Here is a 23,539-nt window from a genome sequence, read left to right as displayed (position 1 = left end):
CAAGCAGGGCAAATTGTTTTTCTTCCACAGCAGGAGGGTCAGGACAAGAGAGAGTATCCGTGGTGGCCTGTGCAATTGGTGCAAAACTCCAGCTCCATGTGATGGCTGAAAGTTCTCCAAAAATAGAGGCAATATAAGGCTTGGAATGTCCTTGCAAAAAATGAGGGGGAGAGTTGATAAAGAGGAGAGCCAGTCAGGACTGAGAGCCCATCTGACATTCAGGTGTCTTCTGCCCTATTGTGTGGCTCCTCCAGGAGCTTTATGGAGAAAGCAGGTGGTGGAGCTCATCTAGGACTAAGGCTCTGCCAGACAAGAGTGACAAAGACAGAGGAGAAGGACATTAAAGTAATGGCAGAAATAGTATCAGAATGGAGGAAAATGGAATTGAAGCTGATGAGGGAAGGGAGGACTGGCTGGAGGGACCGAAGGGTGTGGCTGCAGAGAAGGATACCAAGTTAATGACTTTTCAACTTGTGGCTTGAGGTCCTGGTGGAGGAGACTGAGATCCAGGGGAGAAGTCTTGTAATTCCTGTCCTGTCACTTCTCTAGTAAGTTTCAGATCCATAGCTCCATCTGTCTAGTTGTCATTTCTCTCAGATTCACATGTTCAAAATGGAACTCTTAATCTGTCCTACTTCCCTGCCAAAGTTTCCAAGTTTCCAAATCCATTTGTCAGTTAAGAATAGAAACGGGGGCCATCCATTACCCCTCTCTTCCTCCTTCCTCTATCTTCTGTTCTATTCCTTGAAGGAAGAGCTTGCCCCCCCCCCCCAGTCAAAGCCACTCATAAATGGCTCTCTTCACTTTTGGGTACATATCTTCAAGAAATAAAAGCAAAGATATTTGCACATCCTAGTTCATAATATTATTCACAATAGTCAAGAGATGGAAGTAACCCAATGTGCATCAGTAGGTAAATGGATAAAGTAAATGGGTGTATACACACAATGGAATATTATGAAGCCTTTGAAAAAAAGGAAATCCTCGGTTGGGGGTGTAGCTCTAGCCTATCATGTGGGAGGCCCTGGGTTCATTCCCTAGTACAAAAAAGAAAGAAAAAAGAGAAAGGAAATGCTACAACATGGAGACATGGATAGACCTGGAGGATATTATGCTAAGTGAAAAAAAAAAAAAAGCCAGACACAAAAGACACTGCAAAATTCCGCTTATACCCAAAGCAGTCAAATTCCCAGACAACAGGGTTGGGAGAAGGGAGGAAAGGAGAGTTGTTTAATGGGTAGAGTTTCAGATTTGCAAAATGAAAAAGTTTTGAAGATCTGTTTCACAATATTGTAACTAAGCTTAACACTACTGAATCGTATGCTTTTAAAGGGATAAACTGGTAAATTTTATGTTTTTTTTTAACCATATTAAAAAAAGGGCTTGCTGACCTGTGATTTAAATTAGATTGCATCCCTGCTGCAAGCTCACAGCCAGCCTCTCGGATCATCTCTCTTACTAAAATCTCTCAGAGGCAGGAACCCTGGCACAGGCTGCGCATAGTAAATCCCCTGGAAAGTCTTAGACCAGGGCTAGCGGCATCCGAGGGCAAACCTCCAGGTCACAGGACCGCTCTCCCGCCAGGAAAGGGGAGGAGCCCTTCGCGCCGGGGCGGGATTACGGTAGGTGGGCCCCACCTCGGGAAGTGGCCGTTTTAAGTGCTGAAGGCCGTGGTCACGTGGTGGGAGTGGTGGGGGCGTGGCACCAGGAAGCAGCCTCGGAGCCGGCCCGGGATCGCCGCCGTCTCTGCCCCGGCCTGACTTTCCCGGCCCCACGCACCCCGCCACGGTGCCGCTCGCCCGGCTCCACGCTGGCGGCCGTCTCCGGACCCCCAGCCGCCGCGGCGGCGCCCGCCATGGGCGAGGAGGACTACTATTTAGAGCTGTGCGAGCGACCGGTGCAGTTCGAGAAGGCGAACCCGGTCAACTGCGTTTTCTTCGATGAGGCCAACAAGCAGGTCCGGGCGGCGGGCGCCCTTCTTCCCCGCGCGGCCGGGTGCCGGGTGCGGCCCGCTGTGCCGGTGCCGCGGGGCTGTCGGCGTGCGGAACCCGGGAGTCAGGGACCAGGCCCGGGCCTCCCCCACGGTCCCCGCGCCCGTCCTTTCCAGTGGGTGGGCGGAGGGACCGGCGCCACCTCGCCCGGCTGCCAGGTGTCCTAGCAAAGGGACCACAAGGGTGGATCCGTATCCAGCGCCACCCGCCCAGTGGCCCCTTGGCCAGTGTATTCAGCACGCCAGTCCTTTCTAGTCACCTTTTGTTTTATTTGCCATTGTATACTTGCAGCCAAGAATTTAGAGATTTTTCGTTCCCCGCCCCTGAAATTCTGTTAAGGGAGCAAAGACCGTATTTAAGTGCATCAGCGGAGCCGATGCACAAACGGGCTTCAGATTTGGAGCCTCAGGCACTCAACCCGATCTTGCGATCTTGCACCGTGGGAAACACTAGGAATGGGAGTCTTTTTGGTCTCACTTTTTGACAGTGTCATCTGTGATCACCAGGGTTTCTAGTCTCTTGTTTCTTGAAATTCGTGTGACCCTCCAAGCATCTTGATTTGCTTCCTGTTAGTTTAATTTAATCCAGGATGGGGTATAGCAGAAGTAATCATTGGTAAATTGGTATTATGAGTCTAGATCCTTTCAAAATTCAGACTATTAATATTGTTTCTTTTCCCTCTTAGGTTTTTGCTGTTCGATCAGGTGGTGCTACTGGGGTGGTAGTTAAAGGCCCAGATGATAGGAATCCCATCTCATTTAGGTAACAGTATTGACATTTTCTGAATAATTTCCACATGTAAACACAATGGTGTTTATCTGATTCAAAAGTTGTTACCTGATTTTATCTTTGCATTCCCTAAGAGGTCTGGAGTGTTTGGAGGTGGATGGGAGAGGGAAGCAGACACTTGTGAGCAATCTTGGTACTACATATTAGATCTGTCAGAGTGAAGTTTGTGCAGCCCTTTATGTGGGAACCAAATACTCTGAAAGTAGTGCACCTACTTCCTCAAGTCAGTGCATGGATGCACTCATTTCCGGTTAGTTGGGGGTAGCATGGGGACTTCCTTACTCTGTTTAGCCCAGGTTTTTCTAGAGTGTTTGGTGGATGGAGGACATTCATGTTTCTCATATACTGTAAGAAAATCATGGCTTCCACTATACTTAATGTGATTGGATGTCCCAGTTTACACAAGTTGAGCTGGTGTGAATAACAGCAGCCCTTTCAACTTTCAGAAATGTCTCAGTTGGGTGACAAACTGTTCAGTCACCTTAATTCCTGTGATTACAGAGGAAGAACATACAATGTCGGCCCTCAATTTGGTGATGACTTTTAAAAAAAAAATTTACAGTTGGCTTGTGTTAGTGGAAAACTGTTTTTGAGGTAGAAAGCAGTGGACCTTTTTTTTTTTTTTCTCTTTTTTCTTTTATCCGCATTTGTTCAGCAAACACTGATGGCAGCCCTTGTGCTAGGCACCAAGCAAGTGAGGACTTTGAATTAGCCTGGCTCCTTTTGGAGAACTCATAAATTTTAATGTGGGAGACAAGAGAGGGCACAGTACTATATGCTATGATAAGTGCAATAAGAGTTCTGCTCAGAATGTGGGAACACACAGAAGATGTGACTTTGATTTGGGGATGGGCTAGGGTACCACTAGTTGGGGAGGTAGAAGGGTGTTCTCAGAGAGGAGGCAGCCTTTGGATAAAGCTTTAAAGTTTGAATGGATGATTTGTAGGTGAAGTGGACAGGCCTTCTAGATAGAGAACACCATGTGTAAACTCTGGGTGTTTTGGGGACCCCACGTCTGTGTAATTGCAGGTTAGAGTGTCTGTGGGGAAAGGGAAATGGTAGTGGTGTGACCACTGGCAAAAGCCAGCTTTGAACCTTATATATTCCACTGTGAAATCAGGGCTTTGTTTTGTTACTGAAAATTTATCAGGTCAGGTGTGATGTGATCCCGTCAGTGTTTGGAAACATCACACTGTTCACATTCTTGAGTCTGGATTATTTTGGAAGCATATCAGAGGCAGGGATACCACTGAGAGACAAAGGAGATTGGCTAAGCCAGGTTTTGCAAAGACCAGTATCCCAGATGCTACCTCCATTGCATGGGAAACAGGGCATGCTTAGAAAGGCCTTGGTGAGACTTGGTCGGCACAATGAAGAAAAGGAAAGTGAGCCGCCCATGATAGTCTAGATTTGGAAGCTCTGAGGAGCTTGAGGGGGAAGGTATGGAGTTGAACTTTTTTACTTTTTTGTTTTGTTTTAAAGAGCTTTATTGAGGTATGATTGGCCCATGATAGACTGTTCATATTTACTGTATATGTGTCAGCTTTGTGTTGGTGTGACCAAAATACCTGACAGGAACAACATAGAGGAGAAAAAGTTTATTTTGGGCTCATAGTTTCAGAGGTTTCAATCTATGGTTGGCTGACTCCATTGGTCTGGGCCCAAGAGAAAGCAGAGCATCCTGGCAGAAGGGTGTGGTGGAGAAATGCTGCTGTGTTCATGGCTGACCAGGCAGCAGAGAGAGGAAGAGGAAGGGGCTGCAGGGAAGAGGAACCCTTCCAGGGCATACCCCTAGTGACCCACCTCCTCCAGCCATGACCCACCTGTCTCTAGTTATCACCCAGTCCATTCAAACTAGCATGAACTGATGATGTTGCAGCTCTCATAATCTGACCATTGCACCTTTGAATATTCCTGCATTAACACAGGAACTTTCAGGGGATGCCTCATATCCACATCATAACGGTATATAGTGTGATAAGTTTTCACATGTATACACCCATGGAACCAAGACAATAGACATGTCCATACCCCCAAAGTTTCCTTGTGCCTGTTTGTAATCCATCCCTTGAGTTCTCTTTTTTAGTGTGGTTTGAAGAGTTGTAAGAGTCTGGAGGTGGAGCGGTCTAGTGCATTACTTTGGTTGTGTATTGAGTGGGACCCCAGTGGACTTTCTGACAGCGTTGCCATAAGAATGGTGGGGATAGAAGACCGTATTTGTGGAGAAGTTTACTGTATGCTCATATGTATTTATTTATATCTAAACTACTTTTCAGGTGACAAATACATGTGATCCTAATTCTTCAGTCACTTGTTGTATATTATACTGTAAGCTTCTCTAGCAAGTTGTCACCAGTTATTGTTTGAAAAGATACTACTGACAGCTTCAACAACATACTTCTAATGTTCAACGAGAATTTGCTACCTTCTGAATATTTATCTTGTTTTTTGTTTTCCCAGTACATGACAGTAGTCAGAATTTAGTTGTTTAATTTAACTTTTAACATATTCTTTCTTAAAGAATGGATGACAAAGGAGAAGTGAAGTGCATTAAGTTTTCCTTAGAAAATAAGATACTGGCTGTCCAGAGGACTTCAAAGACTGTGGTAAGACATATCTTTGAAAATAGTGTTAAAAAGAGAACATTACAAGTACATTAGGGGCTGGAGGTGTAGCTTGATGGTAGTGCCTTTCCAGCATGCTCAAAGCCCTGGATTTGATCCCCATCACTAAAACAAAAAAACAAAAAACCAGTTGGAAGAGAGGAATTGCAAAATTGCAGTGTTTAAAGGAAACTTTTTTTTTCTTTTTTTTTTTTAATTTTTTTTTTATTGGTTGTTCAAAACATTACAAAGCTCATGACATATCATCTTCCATACATTTGATTCAAGTGGGTTATGAACTCCCATTTTTTACCCCAAATACAAGTTGCAGAATCACATCGGTTACACATCCACATTTTTACATAATACCATATTAATGACTGTTGTGAAACTTTTTTTTTAAACTGTCCCCAAAGGTATAGTTGTGTAACATTATGTTTGAGTATTTGAAGGTAAGAAATAGATTTGAGTAGATAAATGAATCTCACATTATTTATTTATTTTTTTAGTTGTAGATGAACACAATATGCTTATTTATTTTTATGTGGTGCTGAGGTTTGAACCCAGTGCCTCACACACATGCTAGGCATGCACTCCACCACAGAGCCACAACTCCAGCCCTGAATCTGACATTTTTGACTTAAGATCTTTTTAAAAGTAATTTGAAACTTCCTGCGTTTTTGTGCTGTTTGGTAGCTAGCAGCATGGACTATGTGAGGAATGGTTTTGGTTTCTTGGTATATTGGCCTTATCTGGGTTGCTGTGTTTATTTCTTTCATTGCTGAATGCTGGGATCCAGTAGGAACAGATATTTCTAGTGGAGCAGCTTCTTGGCACTTCACCATTGACCTTGTGAAGTAGAGGAAAAGCTGTCAGGAAAGAATGGCAAAATCCTGCCCTTATCTCTTCAATCACTATTCATTGTTGGAATTTCTGGGAAGCCTCTTGTAAAACCCATTTCTCTGACATTTCCCATTTGAGGAATGAATTTTGAAAATCAGTTTCTAAACTTGTAACTAAATAATTAGATTTTTTTTTTATTTGAATGATAAACCTGCTGTTTTTAAGAAAGCAGATTATCCACATTATTCTCTATATCTTTCTAATTTTGAGTATTTGTTATTTTCTGATAAGTTTTTAAATTTAATTAGCTTTTTCGATTTATCTTGTAGAATGTCAAGTAGGTTGGCAGTATGCTGCCCAATCCAAATTTTTCCCTATTTATTTTGTTCTTACAGGATTTTTGTAATTTTATCCCTGATAACTCTCAGCTGGAATACACACAAGAGTGCAAGGTATGGGTGGTTCCTTCCTCACCTGGTGGCTTGGCTGTGGGTTGTGGGTGGAGAGCTGTGAGCAGGTGGTGGAGGCACCATCTTGGAATCAGGCTTGTGGAAATGCTGAGCTTGGCCAGGAGTTTCCTCTAGGACACTGGACAGTTTTCCCAGTTTTGAAAATGTGTCTCTTCATGTGTCAAGTGGAGTTGAGAAGAGTGAATGGGTGACAGTTGTTACCCGCAGCCTTGTTAGTGGCTGTTTGGGTCCTGGGCTTCCACACTGGGCTGGCAGGCATGTGCCTCCTTTGGAGGTTTTCAGGGAGGAATTTTTTCCTGTCTCCCACTATTTCTTTCCTCAGTTTATTGTTCTTTCTGCTTTCCTTATGCTTGCTGTTTTTTCCCAGGTGGAGATTCTAATCCATGTTAATTAGATTTGCTGAGTATAATAAACTAGGCCGGAGGAGGCTTAACTCAGTGTCCATTGCACAAGGGAAACTAACCGATGCCTCTAATGCATGGGGAACGACTTTGTGCATCTTTGGAACTCTTTTGTTAATGGAGTTCAGGGTGGGCTCCTCAACAGGAAGAGGCATCGGCATGTAACCCCCCCCCCCAGTTCTATAGTTGTTCTATGTGTGAATATCAATGCTACTTGATGAACTTGATGTTTCTGAGCTCTGGTCAGTTATTTTTTTCACAAAACTCAGGCTTCCTCTGTTCTTATGACTAAAGGAATTAAGGAAGATTTAGGGTCTTGATATATTATGGGCAAATATCACAGAAAGCTGTATTTAAAAGAAAATTTGATTTGTTAGTAAGTAAGCTTTCTAGATAACTTCCATTAAAGAGTGATACAAACAGCAGAGCATTTAAATTTAAGTTTTTGAAGAAAGTTACTCATGCCTTTCTTATTAAACAAATAAGTAAATGAAAACTTTATTATTTTCAGACCAAGAATGCCAACATACTAGGATTCTGCTGGACTAGTTCTACTGAAATTGTCTTCATAACAGATCAAGGAATCGAATTTTACCAGGTATTAGGTTTATCATTTATGTTTGCTGGAGAAGAGGGTGATAGCAATTTGGCAGCCTTTTGAATTTAGCACTAAAGAGAAATTTTGAGATTCTAGAGCATTAGTCTTTCTTGCATATGTTTTTAATTTTTCTCTTAATTATGGGTAGAAAGTAGAATCCCCATCGTCCCTAGAAATAACTATTATGATGGACATGCATGGTCCTCCATGTTTTTCTACACACGTACTTTATTATTTTTTTTTTTACACAAAAGGAATATTGTCTATAAACTTTCAGCTGGATTTTTTTTTTTTTTTTGCATAGCCGTATATCTTGGACATCTTTCATGTTGTGTCTTTTTTTTTTTTTTTTGTGATGCTAGGGATTAAACCCAGGGCCTCACCATGGTAGGAAAGTATTTTATACTGATTCATATCCCAACCTTTCTGATTTTTATTCTGACTGAATAGTGTTCTGTGTAGATATACTACAGTTTATTTTACCACTTCTCTCCATAAGCATGTTTTTTGAGCTCTGTATACTGTTCTTTATGTATCATTATGTATCTGAATATAAATTACTGCATTTACATTCAGAGACTCATAAATGCTTCAGTTAGAAAAGGGAGGTCTAGTGCAAACTGGAGTGGAGATAAGATCAGACAGAAGGCAGAGCTGCTGCAGGCCTGGTGGTGACTGGCCTAATATGCAGGGCTCTGGGGGTATCAGTGTGTTTTGATCATTTCCTTGATGAGAACTTCCTTGTTCCTTGTTCTTTGGTGCTTGGTGCCCCAGGCGTGTGGAGGCTCTGACATGGACTTTGGATTGAAACAACCTGATAGGCTAAAATTGCTTTATTAAATTGCTCCCTAGCTTCTTTGAGACTTATTTTCTCATTTGTTACAAAGAGCTAATGATGTCCACTTCTCCAGGGTTGTGAAGAGTAGATGAGTATGAAAAGCATTGAGCATAGGGTTCCAAGAATAGTAGCTGTAATAAACACAAATGACATTTTTCTATTTAGTTCAGTGGGATTTTTGTGAATTTTATCTTCCTTAATTTACTGTATCATCTTCTGATACTTTTCTGTTTTTAAAATGAAGATTCTGTGTTTTGAACTTTGCCTCAGGTACTGCCTGAGAAACGGAGCCTGAAACTCCTGAAGAGCCATAATATCAATGTGAACTGGTACATGTACTGTCCCGAGAGTGCTGTGATTCTGCTGTCTACCACAGTTCTTGAAAATGTTCTTCAGCCTTTTTATTTTAGGGTAAGATTAAGCTCCCCCTTAAAAAAAATTCCTTTTCCCCACTCCTACCCCTTTTTAAAGGGGCAAGTTCCTCTAACACAAACCTTACCACTATGGCCAGTAGAGGGCACCCTACACCATCCCATCAACTCCAAGAAAGATTTACTCTGGAGCTGTGAGTACAGAACACAGGAGTGGACCATTGGAAAGGATGGAAAGATTGGGTTCACTTCATTGATTTAATGTAGGAAAAGAAAAAATATTGAAGAAGTTTAATAAGCTTTTCCTAAAACTTTCTCTCCCTAAACAGGCTGGCACTATGTCAAAGCTGCCCAAGTTTGAGATTGAATTACCCGCTGCACCAAAGTCAACTAAGCTCAGCCTTTCTGAAAGAGACATTGCAATGGCGACCATGTAGGTCTTTGAGACAATTTCTTCTTGTAATTGCTTCTAGTTACATAAGTAATAGGAATGTGGTATATTTTTTGTTTTTGTTTTCGTGCTGGGGATTGAACCCAGGGCCTTGTGCATGTAAGGCAAGCACTCTACTGAGCTATATCTCCAGTCCTAGAAGTGTGTTTTGAGCATGACAGTAGTGACCTTTTCTCAAGGAAAGGACCCTTTGAACTCATAAGGACTCTCTATGACATGTACTACTTAGATGTTATGAATATAGAAAATCTTTGGATTTTCTTTTAAATTTTTACTAGCTTTTTGATTTTAGGGAAGGTTTTTTTTACCTCTCTAGTCAGATACATCAAAAAAAAATTTTTTTTTCAGTACTGGGGATTGAACCCAGATACATCTCCAGCTATTTTAAAATTTTATTTTGAGACAGGGTCTCACTAAGTTCTTCAGTCTGGCTTTGAATTTGTGATCCTCCTGCCCCAGCCACCCAGGTAGCTAGGATTATAGGCATGTTTCACCACATCGAGCCCAATTTATTTTTTAATTATCTTTTAGATTTTCTTGTTTAGTTTGTGAGTTAAAGTCTAACAAGGACTTTTTGTAGCTAAAATATAATTGGTCTAAATATAAAAATCTGTTCATCTAATAAACATGGAAATGAATTATTGATATAGGAAGGTATATTTTCATTTAGAAAAACATATCTCATTTTTAAGCTGTGTAATGAAAATTTCAAACACAAAAATGGAAACAAAGAACTCTCTGCATGCCCATATCCATAATTCAACAGTTATTAAAAAATTTGCTTCTAAAGTATTTGATTCTTCTGTGGGTTTCTAAACTTAAAAAATTTTAAATAGTAGCATGCTTTTTCTTCTTTTCTTTTTTTAAACATACTATTCTTTGGCATCCCAGTTTAGAAAACAGATAAAGTGAGAGCAGTCTTGGATGAAGTGGGTTTGGAGATCCATTCCCTGTCCCTTCAGCTTCCTCCTCATCCATGTGGCAAGCCCAGTGTGGTATTAACCAGTGAATTAGAAATTTGCATTCAGGAGCTGCTCACAACAACATTTATTAGGTGATAATTAAAATGAGTAGTAATTATATTTTCCTATTACTAAAGAATATACACTCATTATATAAAACTTGGAAAGCAAAGATAGAAAATGAAAGTAGCCATAGCTTATTACCACTCAAGGATAGCTATTAACAGCAAGTATCCCTTCCTAATACTTTTGAACTGTGTTTAGATTTATGATTTTCTTTTGAAAGGTTGTGATCAAACTATATTTATTTAATCTTGTATTCCCTTCTCCACTGAAGCTTATGATAGGCTTTGCGTCATTAACTGCAGTTTCTTTGTAAACATTTTTGTTGGCTGCAAAATAGTCTTATTAAGTGAGTTCTCACAGTTTATTTAACTATGACTGCATAATTCAGCATTTAGAAGGAAGAAATTTTAAATGGCAAAAATGTGACTCATGTCTGTCTTCTGATTAGATATGGGCAGCTTTATGTTCTCTTCCTGCGACATCATTCTCGGACCTCCAATAGCACGGGAGCAGAGGTGGTCTTGTATCATTTACCACGGTACATTTCATACTTTCCTCTTTCTCTGATTTGAAATAATGAAGTAAAGCCTGTTGCTCTGTTTTTTGACTATTCTGTTGTCCTTCAGAGAGGGTGCCTGTAAAAAGATGCACATATTAAAGTTAAACAGGACGGGAAAGTTTGCCCTCAACGTGGTGGACAACCTGGTAGTCGTTCATCATCAGGATACAGAGGTATGAGTTCTTTTCTGGGGAATCTGATCTGTGTGTGTACAGGTTAGAGCTGATTAAAACTTAGCACTGTGAAAATTGGCAAAACTTCTGAATAAGGGCTAGAAAGTGCTCTTTATGCTCTTTAACTTTTGGTCTTCTAGGTGGAAAGAGGTTTGATATTGTAAATGGTTTAGAAAAAAGTGATTCCCCTGACAGTTGACTAAGGATAATTAAAAACTAGTGCAGAAAATAACACATGAGATTTGACCTTTGGAACAATTATTTGGTTGAGCCAGCTGAGAGTTACCTGCAGAACCACAGAGGGGTGTGCATCCATGACCTCTGCACCCCTGTGTGGGCCCAGATGATAGACCCTGGCAGTCGTGATTTCAGGCTGTGGGCCCAAGAGATCTGAAGTGAGGCCTGCCTGCTTGTAGGCTGTTACCAGGGCATCTGGTGTAGACAAGCCACTTCCCTCCCTTGCCTTCCTGGAGATGTTTCAAGTTAAAGACTTGCTGAAATCACTTTGAGCCAGGAATGGTGGCACATACCTATAATCCCAGCTACTCTGGAGGCCAGGGCAGAAGCATCAAAATTTTGAAGCCAGCCTGAGATACTTAGTCCTAGTCTCAAAACAAAAGAAAACAAAAAAAGGTTTAGGGATATAGTTCAATGATAGAGTGCGTCAGGCCTTAGGTTCCATCACCAGTACCACAAAATGAAAAAAGAAAAACAATCACTTTGAGCTCTTGAAGGAAGCTTGCCATAAGTGCAAGAAGTATTTGTGAGAAGAGGTAAAAGTGGAAAAGAAAGTTGTGGTGTTAATGGCAGATTCCTCCTCAAATTAGAACTAGCCTGAAGGGATAGAATGCAAACACAGACTTTGAAACTCACCTGGAATGATTAGATGTAATGCTTCCTTTGTCTCCACCCCAGACTTCAGTGATATTTGACATCAAGTTGCGGGGAGAGTTCGATGGCACGGTTACCTTCCATCACCCAGTGCTTCCAGCTCGATCGATCCAGCCCTATCAGATTCCCATGGCAGGTGAAGTGGATTCTGTGAGAGGCCTGTGCTGCTATTTCCCTGTGTACTCTGGTTCTTGTTGTGCTCTCTGGGAGTCATGTTCAAGATGGGATGAGGGGTGGGGTGGTAACATACACCTACAATCCAAGCTAATCGGGAAACTGAGGCAGGAGGATTGTGGATTTGAGGCCAGTCTGGCCAACTTACTGAGACTCCATCTCAAAAAAAAAGTTATGAGGGATACACAGGGATTCCTCAGTCAGTGTGATTTTGGGGGAGGGATGTTTGTTATGTTTTCTTCCTCCACTGTTGGGGATGAAACCCAGGGCCTCACACTTGCCACACCTCCAGCCAGTCTGTTCTACTTTAAAAAGAATACAACTTATTATAATTGCATAAGTTAAAATTGTGTTGAGAAAAGAATATTTTCCTTTGAAGGAGATAGAATGATTTCTCTTCCCTGAGTTTTAAAATGGAGAATTGTGATTATGCGTTGGAGCTGAAAGGTTTTTAATGTTGATAACCACTTAAGATTTTCTCTTTGCCTAAGCTCTGTAACCCTGCAATTAAACTGGGCTGCTGATGGCTCTTATTTTAATCTGGGGTTACTCTTCCCTGTCTTTTCACATTCTGTGTCACTAGTTATAATACCTGCATTCTCTTGTGATCAGTGCTAATAATAAGAACTTAGAGCTGTGGTTCTTGGTTTATTGCAAATCAGTTGTCCTCCTGCCCAGAAAGGTTGGTGTGATACTGCTGGTTACCTGTGACGAGTTCTGCTCCTTTCAAATGTTGAAGTTTGAACATTAGAGAAGCACGTCAAGGCAAGCACATAAAGCAGGGTTTACTTAAAAAGGGTAACAGCTTTCTCCTGGGAGGGAGAAGAGGGCCATAGCTGATATCCTGGTATCCCAAGAAGCAAGGTGTTCTGCCTTTTTATGTCTTAGGCTTCCTTTGTTTTCCTGCTCTCTTCCTCTTATCTTTCTCCTTCCTGTGTATGTGACTAGGCCTAGGAGGTGCTTGGTGGGCTGGCCAAAAGGTGAGAAGCAGATGGATTTGGGGTGGAGGGGAGGAAAGGGCGGGATGGAGCAGCCCAGGACACATTAACAACTTTATAACTCCCTGCAGGGAGGGGCAATTCCTGGAACTGGTTGCTTTAAAAGCAACAGATTAGAGCTGGGGCTGGTTATCTTCCTAGGGTGGAGGAAGGGCTCTGAAGGAATTAACGCTTCAATTTCCTCCATTCTGGGGATCTGACCCTTGCCTTTCTGCCTGTCTATTCTGGCTTCAGGGGGAAGAAGTCCAAAGGGAGTCAGGATTTCAGAAGAAGGGGAAAGAACCAGCTTTTGCCTGCTCCCAAAGCAAATTTATTTCAAGAATTTAAGACAGTATTCTGCTTTCTTTTAAAGGGAGATTGGAGTTCACAGTTAGGTAGTCAAAGTCTCAATGTAAACCATAGTTGACAGCTCATGTTTGGGACTCTGGTGGCCTTGTTTTGTTCTTAAGAGGAACACCTGTGAGGTGGCATCCCATGGTTGGACTCCCTTGCACTCATGAGTTCCTCCTGCTTTTCCCAAGGAAGAGTGAGAGTCAGGCTCATGGTGGGTGGTAGTTTAGTGAAAGCACCTGTGGGCCACCTGCCCATCCTGCTGATCAGCCAAAAGCTTAATTGCTTTCCTGCATGGTCTAGAAGAAGAAGCTGGTTCTCTCAGATATTTGTTTTTTTCACCTCTTTTCTGCATCTCAGTTTTCCCTGGGTAATTATGTTTGCACTAAAAGAATAGATTGTCTCAGATGATTAGCTTATATCTGTTGCCCAATTAACATGAAAAGTACTGGTGAATTCGGGGAAAAATCGCTTGAAATATTTAAAATCTTCAGCTCTGAGCCAGTTGTAAAGGTCTAGTCCCTTGGGTGCTCCTTGACTCATTTTGATAAAACAAGTGGCAGGCATGGTCAAAATAATAGCTCCAGCATTAGGAGGAATCCAAGAGCCCGGTGGAGTCTGTGGAGTTCTAGGGATTGTGGGTTGGCAAAGCTTGTTTTGAGGTTACTGGCCTTTCATTTTGACTCTTGCTGATCTGTGAGCCCCTGGCAGACTTGACACTCTGTATGTCACCCTGTGCTACCATGGGGTGGGGTTCATTCAAGAGCTGAATGGGCTGTTTTGTAACCAACAGTTTGGGGAAGAGTCAGCTACCCTTTATTGCTTCTGATTTTGGCCTGTTAAACCAGTGGTCTCCATTTAACTACATATTAGGATCATTTGGGGAACTTAAAAAACTCAAGGGAGTTCTCCCCAGGGGCACGTGAATCAGTGTGCTGTGGTGTTGAGGGCCACTGGCTCAGTTCAAGTGTAGGTCCAGCCAGTGCTGAAGCCTGTCCATCTGGGCTCTCCCCCAAAATAGGGTGTGTGGTCTACTGAAAATCATCACCTTCCCACCCACTGATTGATTGTACCTGGGTTATGGAAACAGAACTGTTTACAAACTATTTAGTTTGTACAACTGCCCACATGACACCTGAACAGGGTAACTGTTTGTCCCAAGTCCCTAGCATGTGAGGCTTGGGTTAATTTGGGTAGATCTGTTTCCCAGACAGCTCTCTGTGCCTGGGCCTAGTCTGTGCAGTGGATATTCAAACTGATTATTTAGATTATTAAATCACAAACCATTTTTATTTGAAACAGTGAATTTGGATACTCAATTTTGAATCACCTTGGTCAGTTTCTCAGTTCTTTAATGTGTATGTATGCAAGGTGACATCTTTGGTCATTAAAACTGTGAATGTAGCCTTGACATGGTTTTTCCTCCTTGAGGAAACCTTTTCTTTCTGTTTCCTTTGTTCATTCTTTTTTTTTCCTTCCTCCCCCCTCCCTTCCTCCCTTTCTATTTGGTGTTGGAGATTTAACCCAGGGGCACTTTACCACTGAGCCACATCAGTGCCCACTCCCGTCCCCCTTTTTTGAGACAGGGTCTCACTAAGTTGCTTAGGGCCTTGCTAAGTTGCTGAGGCTGGTCTTGAACTTGTGATCCTCCTGTCTCATCCTCCTAGGCTGCTGGGATTATAGGCATGTGCCATCATGTCTGCGGAGGAGACATTTTCATGGATTGTTCTCGACTCCTTCCCTCTTCTTCCCTATGTGTTGCAGTTATAGTGAGACAGGACAGTGCTTTTCCTACAGTCAAGTGAGCATTTACTGAGGGCCTTAAACAGTGTCACCTTTTGCATCTTTCTTTTTTTTCTTTTAATTTTTTTTTAAAGAGAGAGTGAGAGAGGAGAGAGAGAATTTTTAATATTTATTTTTTAGTTATTGGCGGACACAACATCTTTGTTGGTATGTGGTGCTGAGGATCGAACCCGGGCCGCACGCATACCAGGCGATCACGCTACCGCTTGAGCCACATCCCTAGCCCACCTTTTGCATCTTAAGTACAGTGTTTGCAGCATTTTCTGACTGCTTCATCACTCTGTATTTTCTCAATTTGTAGGTCCTGCTGCTGTGACCAGCCAGTCTCCTGTTCCCTGTAAACTCTGTATCCTTTACAAAGGCCTTGGCACTGCCCAGAGTGGGCAGTGGTTGCATCTTCTTTACAGCTGGTCCTGGAGTATCCCTGCCACCAGCCCAAGGCGCCTGTGGAGAAGGCCCTGCGATCTTTCCTAAGCATTTGGGGCTTACGTAGAGTGAGATTAGCACATGGAGGTGGGCCAGTGCTAACTGAACCTGGGCTTCCCCTTTGTTTACATTTCTTCCTGATTTAGAATTTCCTATAATGTGTAGATTCTTCATCCTGGATTGTCTTTCAACCTGACATCATTATCAGTGCAAGCCAAGGTATGTCTCAGGGGAGACAGTCAAGGACAATCGTCATGTAAGAAAATAGTGCTCGTTGACTTAACCTCAGAGTTGTAGCCTGTGACATTTTTGACATGAATCTTTGAGAGATGACCTTTTCCTTCAACTTTGGGAATGGGGTTGTTTTTAGCTTATACTCGGCTCTCTGCTCTGCATTCATTTTATCCCAAGCCATGTTATTTTTAATAATTAAAGCAACAACTAAAGCAGCAGGCCCCTACTATAAGTCCCTTTTGAAAAGCCAGACACCATGGCATGGGGTCTCCATTATTGTCCCCCACCAACATTCCCACGTGTGCCTAGAAGCCCATTCCCCTTTCTCACCTTGCTGGTGAAGTTTCCCCAGCTGGTTTTTTGTCTCTTCCTGGGTAATCATATTGTATCTTTTTCCCTTAGAGAACTTTCTATATTAGTCTTGAGTTACTTGTGTATTTCCTGTCTTCTGGGATTCTCAAGGAGAAAGCCCTGATGCTGTGTGCATCCTGTGTATCATGAACTTGTTTCTCCTGGGCATCTATAATCGCACTAGCTTTGTTCTGCCTAAAGACAGTTGAGAAAGTGGCCACTCTGGTTATTTAAAAAAGTTTTTTTTAGTTGTAGATGGACACAATATCTTTATTTTATTTTTATATTTTTATTTTTATGTGGTGCTAAGGATCGAACCCAGGGCCTCATGTATGAGAACTGAGCTACAACCCCAGCCCACTCTGGTCATTTTTTTTAATATTTATTTTTTTAGTTATAGGTGGACACTTTTATTTTTATGTGGGCTGAGGAGCAAACCCAGTGCCTCACAAATGCGAGGTGAACGCTCTTCTGATCCACAATCCCAGCCCACATTCTGGTCATTTTTGATGAGTGCTTTGTTCTCCTGTGGAACTTCAATTGAGAAAGACTGCACTGGCCTGTCTGCCTGCAGTGGGGGGCATTCAGTACACATCAGGGTTGATAAGTGAGTTATGAAATCCCACTGAGAGCTTGCAGAGTGACCCAAGTTTGGGCTGATGTTGATGCTATATGTTAACATCTTTTTCTATGTGAAACATTTAAAGGGGCTAGGTACTGTGGTCCTATTTGGAGTTAAGAACCTGCTGTCCTCCATATTTAGGGACATACACCACTGACATGCTTCCAAATGTAGAACTTGCTTTCAAGGGATCAGCTTAGGCAAGCAGAAAGTTTGATAACCTGTCCTTCTGTTGTCAGATATGTTTCTTAGTGTCCTGACTTTGGATAGAAAGAAAGGACCATTAACAATATTTGTGTTTTTTCCATGAGTGTTTAGGATTACCACTTGTTGGACTTTTATTCTGACTTGTACTATATCATTAAATTTGCTGCCTCTTAAAATCCAGGTTACCTCTGGAATCTTCAGGTGAAACTCCAGCCCATAGTAAATCTCTTGCCAGATAAAGGAAGATTAATGGACTTTCTTCTCCAGAGGAAGGAGTGCAAGATGGTCATCCTGTCTGTCTGTTCACAGAGTAAGCTAAAGAATCCTCCTTTGTTAGTCTTGTTTCCATAGTAGGCTTGTGCTGCCACCACCCTCCCCGTTATGGGGAGGTAACACAAGGTCTACAACCTATAGACTTGTTTTGTTAATTGAAAGATGGCTTATGTAATCCCTTGGATAGGCTGAGAAATAAACATGGTTTGTAGAGAATTCAGTAGAAAAGACTAGAAAATTGATAGTTCCAGATGAAAGCAGACTTGAAAATGAGCATACACAATGGAGTGGGCCCTTTACCTCTAGTGTTAAAACAAATATCTTCCAGAATCCGAGTCATGAACTGCAGATATTGCTGCTTGAAGAATGTCCTGAGCCAGGTGTGGTGGTGCACACCTGTGGTTCCAGTATTTGAGAGGCTAAGGCAGAAGAGCCCATGAATTTGAGACCAGCCTGGAAAACATAGTGAAACCCTATTTCAAAGCTTTAAAAAAAAATACCCCAAACCCCAAATCATCTTCTAGTATCTTGCCTTAGCTATTTTTTTACGAGATTTTTCAGTTGCTGGTTCTATAAAATATAACATTTCTTTGGGCTGAGGTTGTGCCTCAGTGGTAGAATGCTTGCCTAGCACGAGTGAGGCCCTGGGTTCAATCCTCAGCACCTCATAAAAATAAAGATATTGTGTCCATCTACAACTAAAAATAAATATTTAAAAAATATATGTAACATTTCTTTGAACGCCCTTTAAAAGAATGTTATCAGCAACCTTTTCAGATTAAGAGTCATCAGCAAAACGCTGAAATTCCAAAGATTACATAGTTGGTTTGATTTTGTATTGTATTCTTTCCAGTGTTGAGTGAGTCAGACAGAGCCACACTGCCTGTGATAGCCACTGTGTTTGATAAACTCAACCATGAGTATAAAAAGTACCTGGATGCTGAGCAGAGTTACGTGATGGTAAGTTAGATACTTTATAACCAAGCCCTGTTTTAGTCAGCGTTTTCATTGCTGTGACCAAAACACCTGACAGGAACGATTTTAGAGAAGGGAAAGTTTATTTGGGGCTCATGGTTTCAGAGGTCTCAGTCTATAGATGGCTGTTTCACAATCTAATCCTTTTATTGAGCATTCCTGCATTGACACAGGAGCTTTTGAGTGAGACCTCGAATCCAACCCCCTAATTCCTCAGCCATTAAAATGCAAGATTTTGATAGCATAAAGTCACTGAGGTTTGATGTGTGCAGAGGGCAGGGTGGCAATAGGACATGCAGTGTGCCATCTCATTTTTGCCTTGCTTTTTTTTAAAATTTTTTTTTAGTAGTTGTAGATGGACAGAATGCCTTTATTTTATTTGTTAATTTTTTTTTTTAAAGAGAGAGTGAGAGAGGAGAGAGAGAGAGAGGGAGAAATTTTTTTTTTTAATATTTATTTATTTTTAGTTCTCGGCGGACACAACATCTTTGTTGGTATGTGGTGCTGAGGATCGAACCCGGGCCGCACGCATGCCAAACGAGCGCGCTACCGCCTGAGCCACATTCCCAGCCCCAATTTGTTAATTTTTATGTGGTGCTGAGGATTGAACCCAATGCCTCACACATGCTAGGCAAGCGCTTTGTTACTGAGCTACAGCCTCAGCCCTTTGCCTTGCTTTTTAACCAATGTTTTGATCTTACACATAAACAGGTCCTTGTACATTGCTAGAGCTTGGTCTTAGCAATTAGAAATGCAGTTTCCATTATTTATCACACCTCTTCCTTTTGCTTTAGGATGTAATAAGTACAAAAATAAGATTTATCCTAGAATTCCATCAGTATCCTGAGCAGACTGATGCTTTTCAGTTTGTAGTGAGGGGCTAGAAATAATGAACATGGCTTATGACCAGGTACTGTACTATTGGTGCATCATGTTTTCTGAAGCAAGAAAGAAAAGTTTAGGACAAGCAGGAGAAATTATTTCACATCAAGTGCCTGATTAGTCCTAATGCTGGAAGTGGTTTTAAACAACACGCACAGAAACTCCCCTTTAGCTCTTCAAGGGCAGCAGGTCTGAAGCAGGCTGCTGAAGGAGGCGGGCTGCCTGGATCACCTCTCTGCCCCATCCCGTCAGCCACGAGGTATGGCTGAGCTTTCCCAGACCCCTCTGCTGTTGGTGTCTTGGGCTGTGGCAGTCAGAAGGTCTGCCCCCAGATGGCAGTTCTGGGCTTCCCTACATGGCCACCAGGTTTCACAGACTCAGCATTTGTGGGTGCAGCCCACTCATGGAGATGGCAAGCACCTGGAGCTACAGAAATGTGGGGTCTCAGGCTGCACCCACAGCTACTGGAGAACATGCATGAGTCTATACTGTGTTGAAACATGAGGCAAAATAGTTAAGGTCTTCTCACAGCATGGTCTCTCCCATCTTAGTCATATTTGGGGAGCTGGGGCTTTCCGTGAAAAATCCTGACATACTGCGCTGGGGTTGTGGCTCAGCGGCAGAGTGCTTGCCTAGCATGTGCGAGGCGCAGGGTTCGATCCTCAGCACCACATTAAAAATAAATAAAATAAAGATATTGTGTCAACTACAACTAAAAAAATATTTAAAAAAAATCCGATATACTAGGCTAGGGGTGTAGCTCAATGGCAGAGTACTTGCCTAACGTACATGAGGTCCTGGGTTCCATCCCTAGCGTCACAACAAAACAAGTTTTAAAAAAAGATCCCAATATTCTCATTGCAACCTTTATTGTCAGTCAGAGCTTCATAAAACAAGCTAGCCATTTTGTTTTATTAGTTAACAAATGCCATAGTTTAGGATTAAGAATATTAAGGAGGTTGAAAGTTTTCAGAGATTAAAAAGAGTATGATGTATCTGAAGAGAAAAGTGTGACTTAGGCTTATAGTTTCACCTACCATGGATCCACCTTCAATATTTCCGAAATGATCAACTCTGACCTGCCACCATCCCAAGTTGGCACAGGAAGTTTTCTCTAAATAGTGAAATTGTCCTCTGTCTTGTCTTAGGTTTCCATCATGGAATTTCAGTCTTTGGGGATTAACTGTAATTGGTACCATTTCTCTAGAAGACAGCTAATAAGATCAACACCTGTGATTTATCCCTTTAGGCAGTAGAAGCAGGGCAGAGCCGGAGCAACCCGCCTCTCAAAAGGCCCACCCGGACCCAGGCTGTGGTGGACCAGTCTGACATGTACACCCATGTGCTGTCAGCATTCGCCGAAAATAAGGTGCTACAGCTTTTCAGCCTTTTTGGGACCAAGAATTCTCCAAATGGGTTGTTGTGGGGAAGTCGTAGAAATCACACTCTGACTAGGCTAGCTGGAGCCGCTTTGGGTGATGGCCTTTGCTGGTACTTTGGTTTCTCATATCAGAACTCATGGAATTGCCCTTCGTGTGGTTCTGAGATCAGTGCAAAACCAAACTGGGCCATTTTACTCTGGGCACAAGTACAGGGTAGGATAAAAGAGTTATATGTAGTTCCTTTTGTTAATTCTGGTGCTTAAAAATCCACTCTTCTCTCTGTAGGAGATGCCACATAAATTTGTGATAGCTGTGCTGATGGAATATATTCGCTCTCTTAACCAGTTTCAGATTACAGTACAGGTAACTTTATTGGCATTTGTCATCCTAAGAGGAATTAAATAAAAGCACTTTCAGTCTTAGATGACAATTTTACTCACTAGAAGGGTCTGCATACCTGACACAGAACTTTGAGTGACTTGAACATCCCCCATTGTTGAGTTGGAATGAAAGTGTAATATCAAGTTGGGTTGAAACCATTTCTCATCATAACTGAAACATTTGCCCAAGTCAGTGGCTGCCTGCAGTCCTCAGGCAGTGCCCCGTCTGTCATAGTTAAGCCACTGGAAATGTCCTTCTGTTTTGTTCCCAGCATTACTTACATGAACTTGTCATCAAGACACTTGTCCAGCACAACCGCTTTTACATGCTGCACCAGTTCCTGCAGTACCATGTGCTCAGCGACTCCAAACCTTTGGTGTGTATCACCAGATTTTTATTCTTGTTGTGATTAAAAGCTTAAAATATTACTTCCAACTGAGGCTCGTCTGAAACTGTCTTGCAGGCTTGTCTGCTGCTGTCCCTCGAGAGTTTTTACCCTCCTGCTCATCAGCTGTCTCTGGATATGCTGAAGGTAATGCAGGTCTGTCACAGCTTCAGTCAGCACAAGTGTTTTTGTCACTTGCTCTGATCTGCACTTCTCTCTCCCTTCCAGCGACTTTCAACAGCCAATGACGAGATAGTAGAAGTTCTTCTGTCCAAACACCAGGTATTAGCTGCCTTGAGGTTTATCCGGGGCATTGGTGGCCATGACAACATATCTGCACGGAAATTTTTAGATGCTGCAAAGCAGACCGAAGACAATATGCTTTTCTATACTATATTTCGGTTTTTTGAACAGCGAAACCAGCGTTTGCGAGGAAACCCTAATTTCACACCAGGTGAGTATACTTGCTAGGGGAAAACCTGGGGTAACCGAAGACTCATGTAGTAGCAGGAACCCAATGTGGGTGGGCAGCTTTTGTGTAAGGAGGATTCCTATGTTAGCTTTTCTGGAAATGAAAGTTCTTAACAACAGCTAACCTAGCCTGTGGTCTAAACTTTGGATTCATCACATGGGTGTAATTAATATGAATTAATTACACTTTGGAACTCACAGCAGAGGTGTTTTGGGTTGAGACATTCAGGAACAAGAGAGCAAACTGTGGCCTAAGGGTTTTAAATGATTCTTGCCTAAAATGGAAGCATTCTTTTAGTAAGCCTTGAAACACTGGCTAATTACTCATCTCCAAATAGTGATAAAATCTAAGACATTTCTTCTTAGGACGGACTCCAATTTAGGACTGCCAACCTTTTCTCTTAGCATCCAGTGCAAGATGGTACTGACCCCAACAACGGGTACAAATCACTTCCATTTAGTTTTTTTGCTCATCTGAGCACATGGTGACTTGCTAGGAATTATGAAGGTACTAGTTCTGTAGTAGAAAGGGCAACCCCAAAAGTTAGGAAAACAGGTATTTTATTAAAGAAAAATAAGTTAAAACCCAGTATACAATCTGTGAGCTACATTTTCTTGTTTTCCTTTCCTGTCACACCTAATAGTAATTAAATCTCTATTTTCCTTCATAGGAGAACACTGTGAAGAACATGTTGCTTTTTTCAAACAGGTTTTTGGAGACCAAGCTCTAATGAGGCCTACAACATTCTAGGCTTTTTTATATATATATATATATATATAAAAATGTGTACAAAGTTAATTTATTGCATTAATAAAGCTCTTAAACTACAAAATTTCATAATAAAGTATATCTACAATATCCTCAAATGTTACTAAAAAATATGGTATAGAATGTGTATGATGGCTTACTCCCCCAAAAAAGGAGCCAGTGTGTAGATTGGCCTTTAAACAGTGTTCATGAGCAGATCACATTCACAATTACCCTACGTGTCATTCTTGTCAAACATGAGGTTTCTTTCCTGAAGGACTAGGTGGGGGGTGGGGGAGGCTTTAGTGTCCCAAAGGTCCCTTCAGATTTCATAATACTGCTTCACAAGTCACCAAGTCACATGCACATTCCTGAGTTTAAAAGCAGGACATCTGAAGCTCTGTCCAACAGCCCCAGGCCTGGAACATCGGGTGTTCAGCTCAGTCTTGATGATGCAGTTACTGTCCAGTGGTAAACAGACCGACCCCTTGACACAGTTCAAAGTCACAAACCCTTGAAGAAGGCTAGAAATTTAGGAGTCGTTCTCGCTCTGTGCCTTTGTACCGATCTTGGGTGGTGCGACTTTTGGCTTTATTTAATGATGGGCCTATGAAAGAGAGAAATAATATTTGTTATTTCTTCAGGAGAAAAGGAGATAGTTTATACTGGATTGCAATAGTCTGTCCCCTAAGGATAGAGAAAAGTCCCTCAGTTACAAAGGTACAAGGCAAATAATAATGTTGTCCTTTCAACCAGGGGACATTTGTACAAGATATAGTAACCACAGAAGTAAACAGATCATAAAGGAGTAGTGGAGGTCAAGGCCTTTTGCTAAAAATCTTCATCACAGGGGAAAGAACAGCTGTTGTAACTGCTGGGCTCATTCCTCAG

At 41.9% G+C, this 23,539-nt stretch overlaps 2 protein-coding genes across 3 annotated transcripts in view; one reads left to right on the top strand and one right to left on the bottom strand.

The window, feature by feature from the left end:
- Positions 1-1,689: 1,689 nt before the first annotated feature.
- Rmc1 (regulator of MON1-CCZ1) lies at positions 1,690-22,733 on the top strand. The gene is made up of 20 exons (XM_005329039.5): positions 1,690-1,957; positions 2,677-2,753; positions 5,302-5,386; positions 6,622-6,678; positions 7,609-7,695; positions 8,804-8,944; positions 9,234-9,337; positions 10,832-10,921; positions 11,010-11,115; positions 12,031-12,142; positions 15,613-15,657; positions 15,903-15,956; positions 17,333-17,461; positions 18,278-18,384; positions 20,531-20,650; positions 20,949-21,026; positions 21,316-21,420; positions 21,508-21,576; positions 21,658-21,883; positions 22,572-22,733. The coding sequence occupies exons 1-20, from the start codon at positions 1,856-1,858 to the stop codon at positions 22,649-22,651; spliced, it is 1,974 nt and encodes a 657-aa protein (XP_005329096.1). The 5' UTR covers positions 1,690-1,855; the 3' UTR covers positions 22,652-22,733.
- The window catches only part of Npc1 (NPC intracellular cholesterol transporter 1), a 49,023-nt gene continuing 47,928 nt past the window's right edge, over positions 22,445-23,539 (bottom strand). For both annotated transcript variants that reach the window (XM_040274356.2, XM_005329038.3), the window contains exon 25: positions 22,445-23,255. In XM_040274356.2, coding sequence (XP_040130290.2) covers positions 23,173-23,255 — 83 coding nt within the window. In that variant the 3' untranslated portion in view covers positions 22,445-23,172. The remainder of the gene's footprint in view (positions 23,256-23,539) is intronic.

Source organism: Ictidomys tridecemlineatus, chromosome 13 (assembly GCF_052094955.1).
Source record: "Ictidomys tridecemlineatus isolate mIctTri1 chromosome 13, mIctTri1.hap1, whole genome shotgun sequence".
Classification (NCBI taxonomy): domain Eukaryota; kingdom Metazoa; phylum Chordata; class Mammalia; order Rodentia; family Sciuridae; genus Ictidomys; species Ictidomys tridecemlineatus.
This window is presented reverse-complemented; position numbering and strand designations above follow the sequence as displayed.

Coding starts and splice junctions, on each gene's coding strand:
- Rmc1 (XM_005329039.5), top strand. CDS start 1,856: ATGGGCGAGGAGGACTACTATTTAGAGCTGTGCGAGCGACCGGTGCAG. Junction 9,338..10,831: donor GACATTGCAATGGCGACCAT/GTAGGTCTTTGA, acceptor TCTTCTGATTAG/ATATGGGCAGCTTTATGTTC. Junction 21,884..22,571: donor AAACCCTAATTTCACACCAG/GTGAGTATACTT, acceptor TTTCCTTCATAG/GAGAACACTGTGAAGAACAT.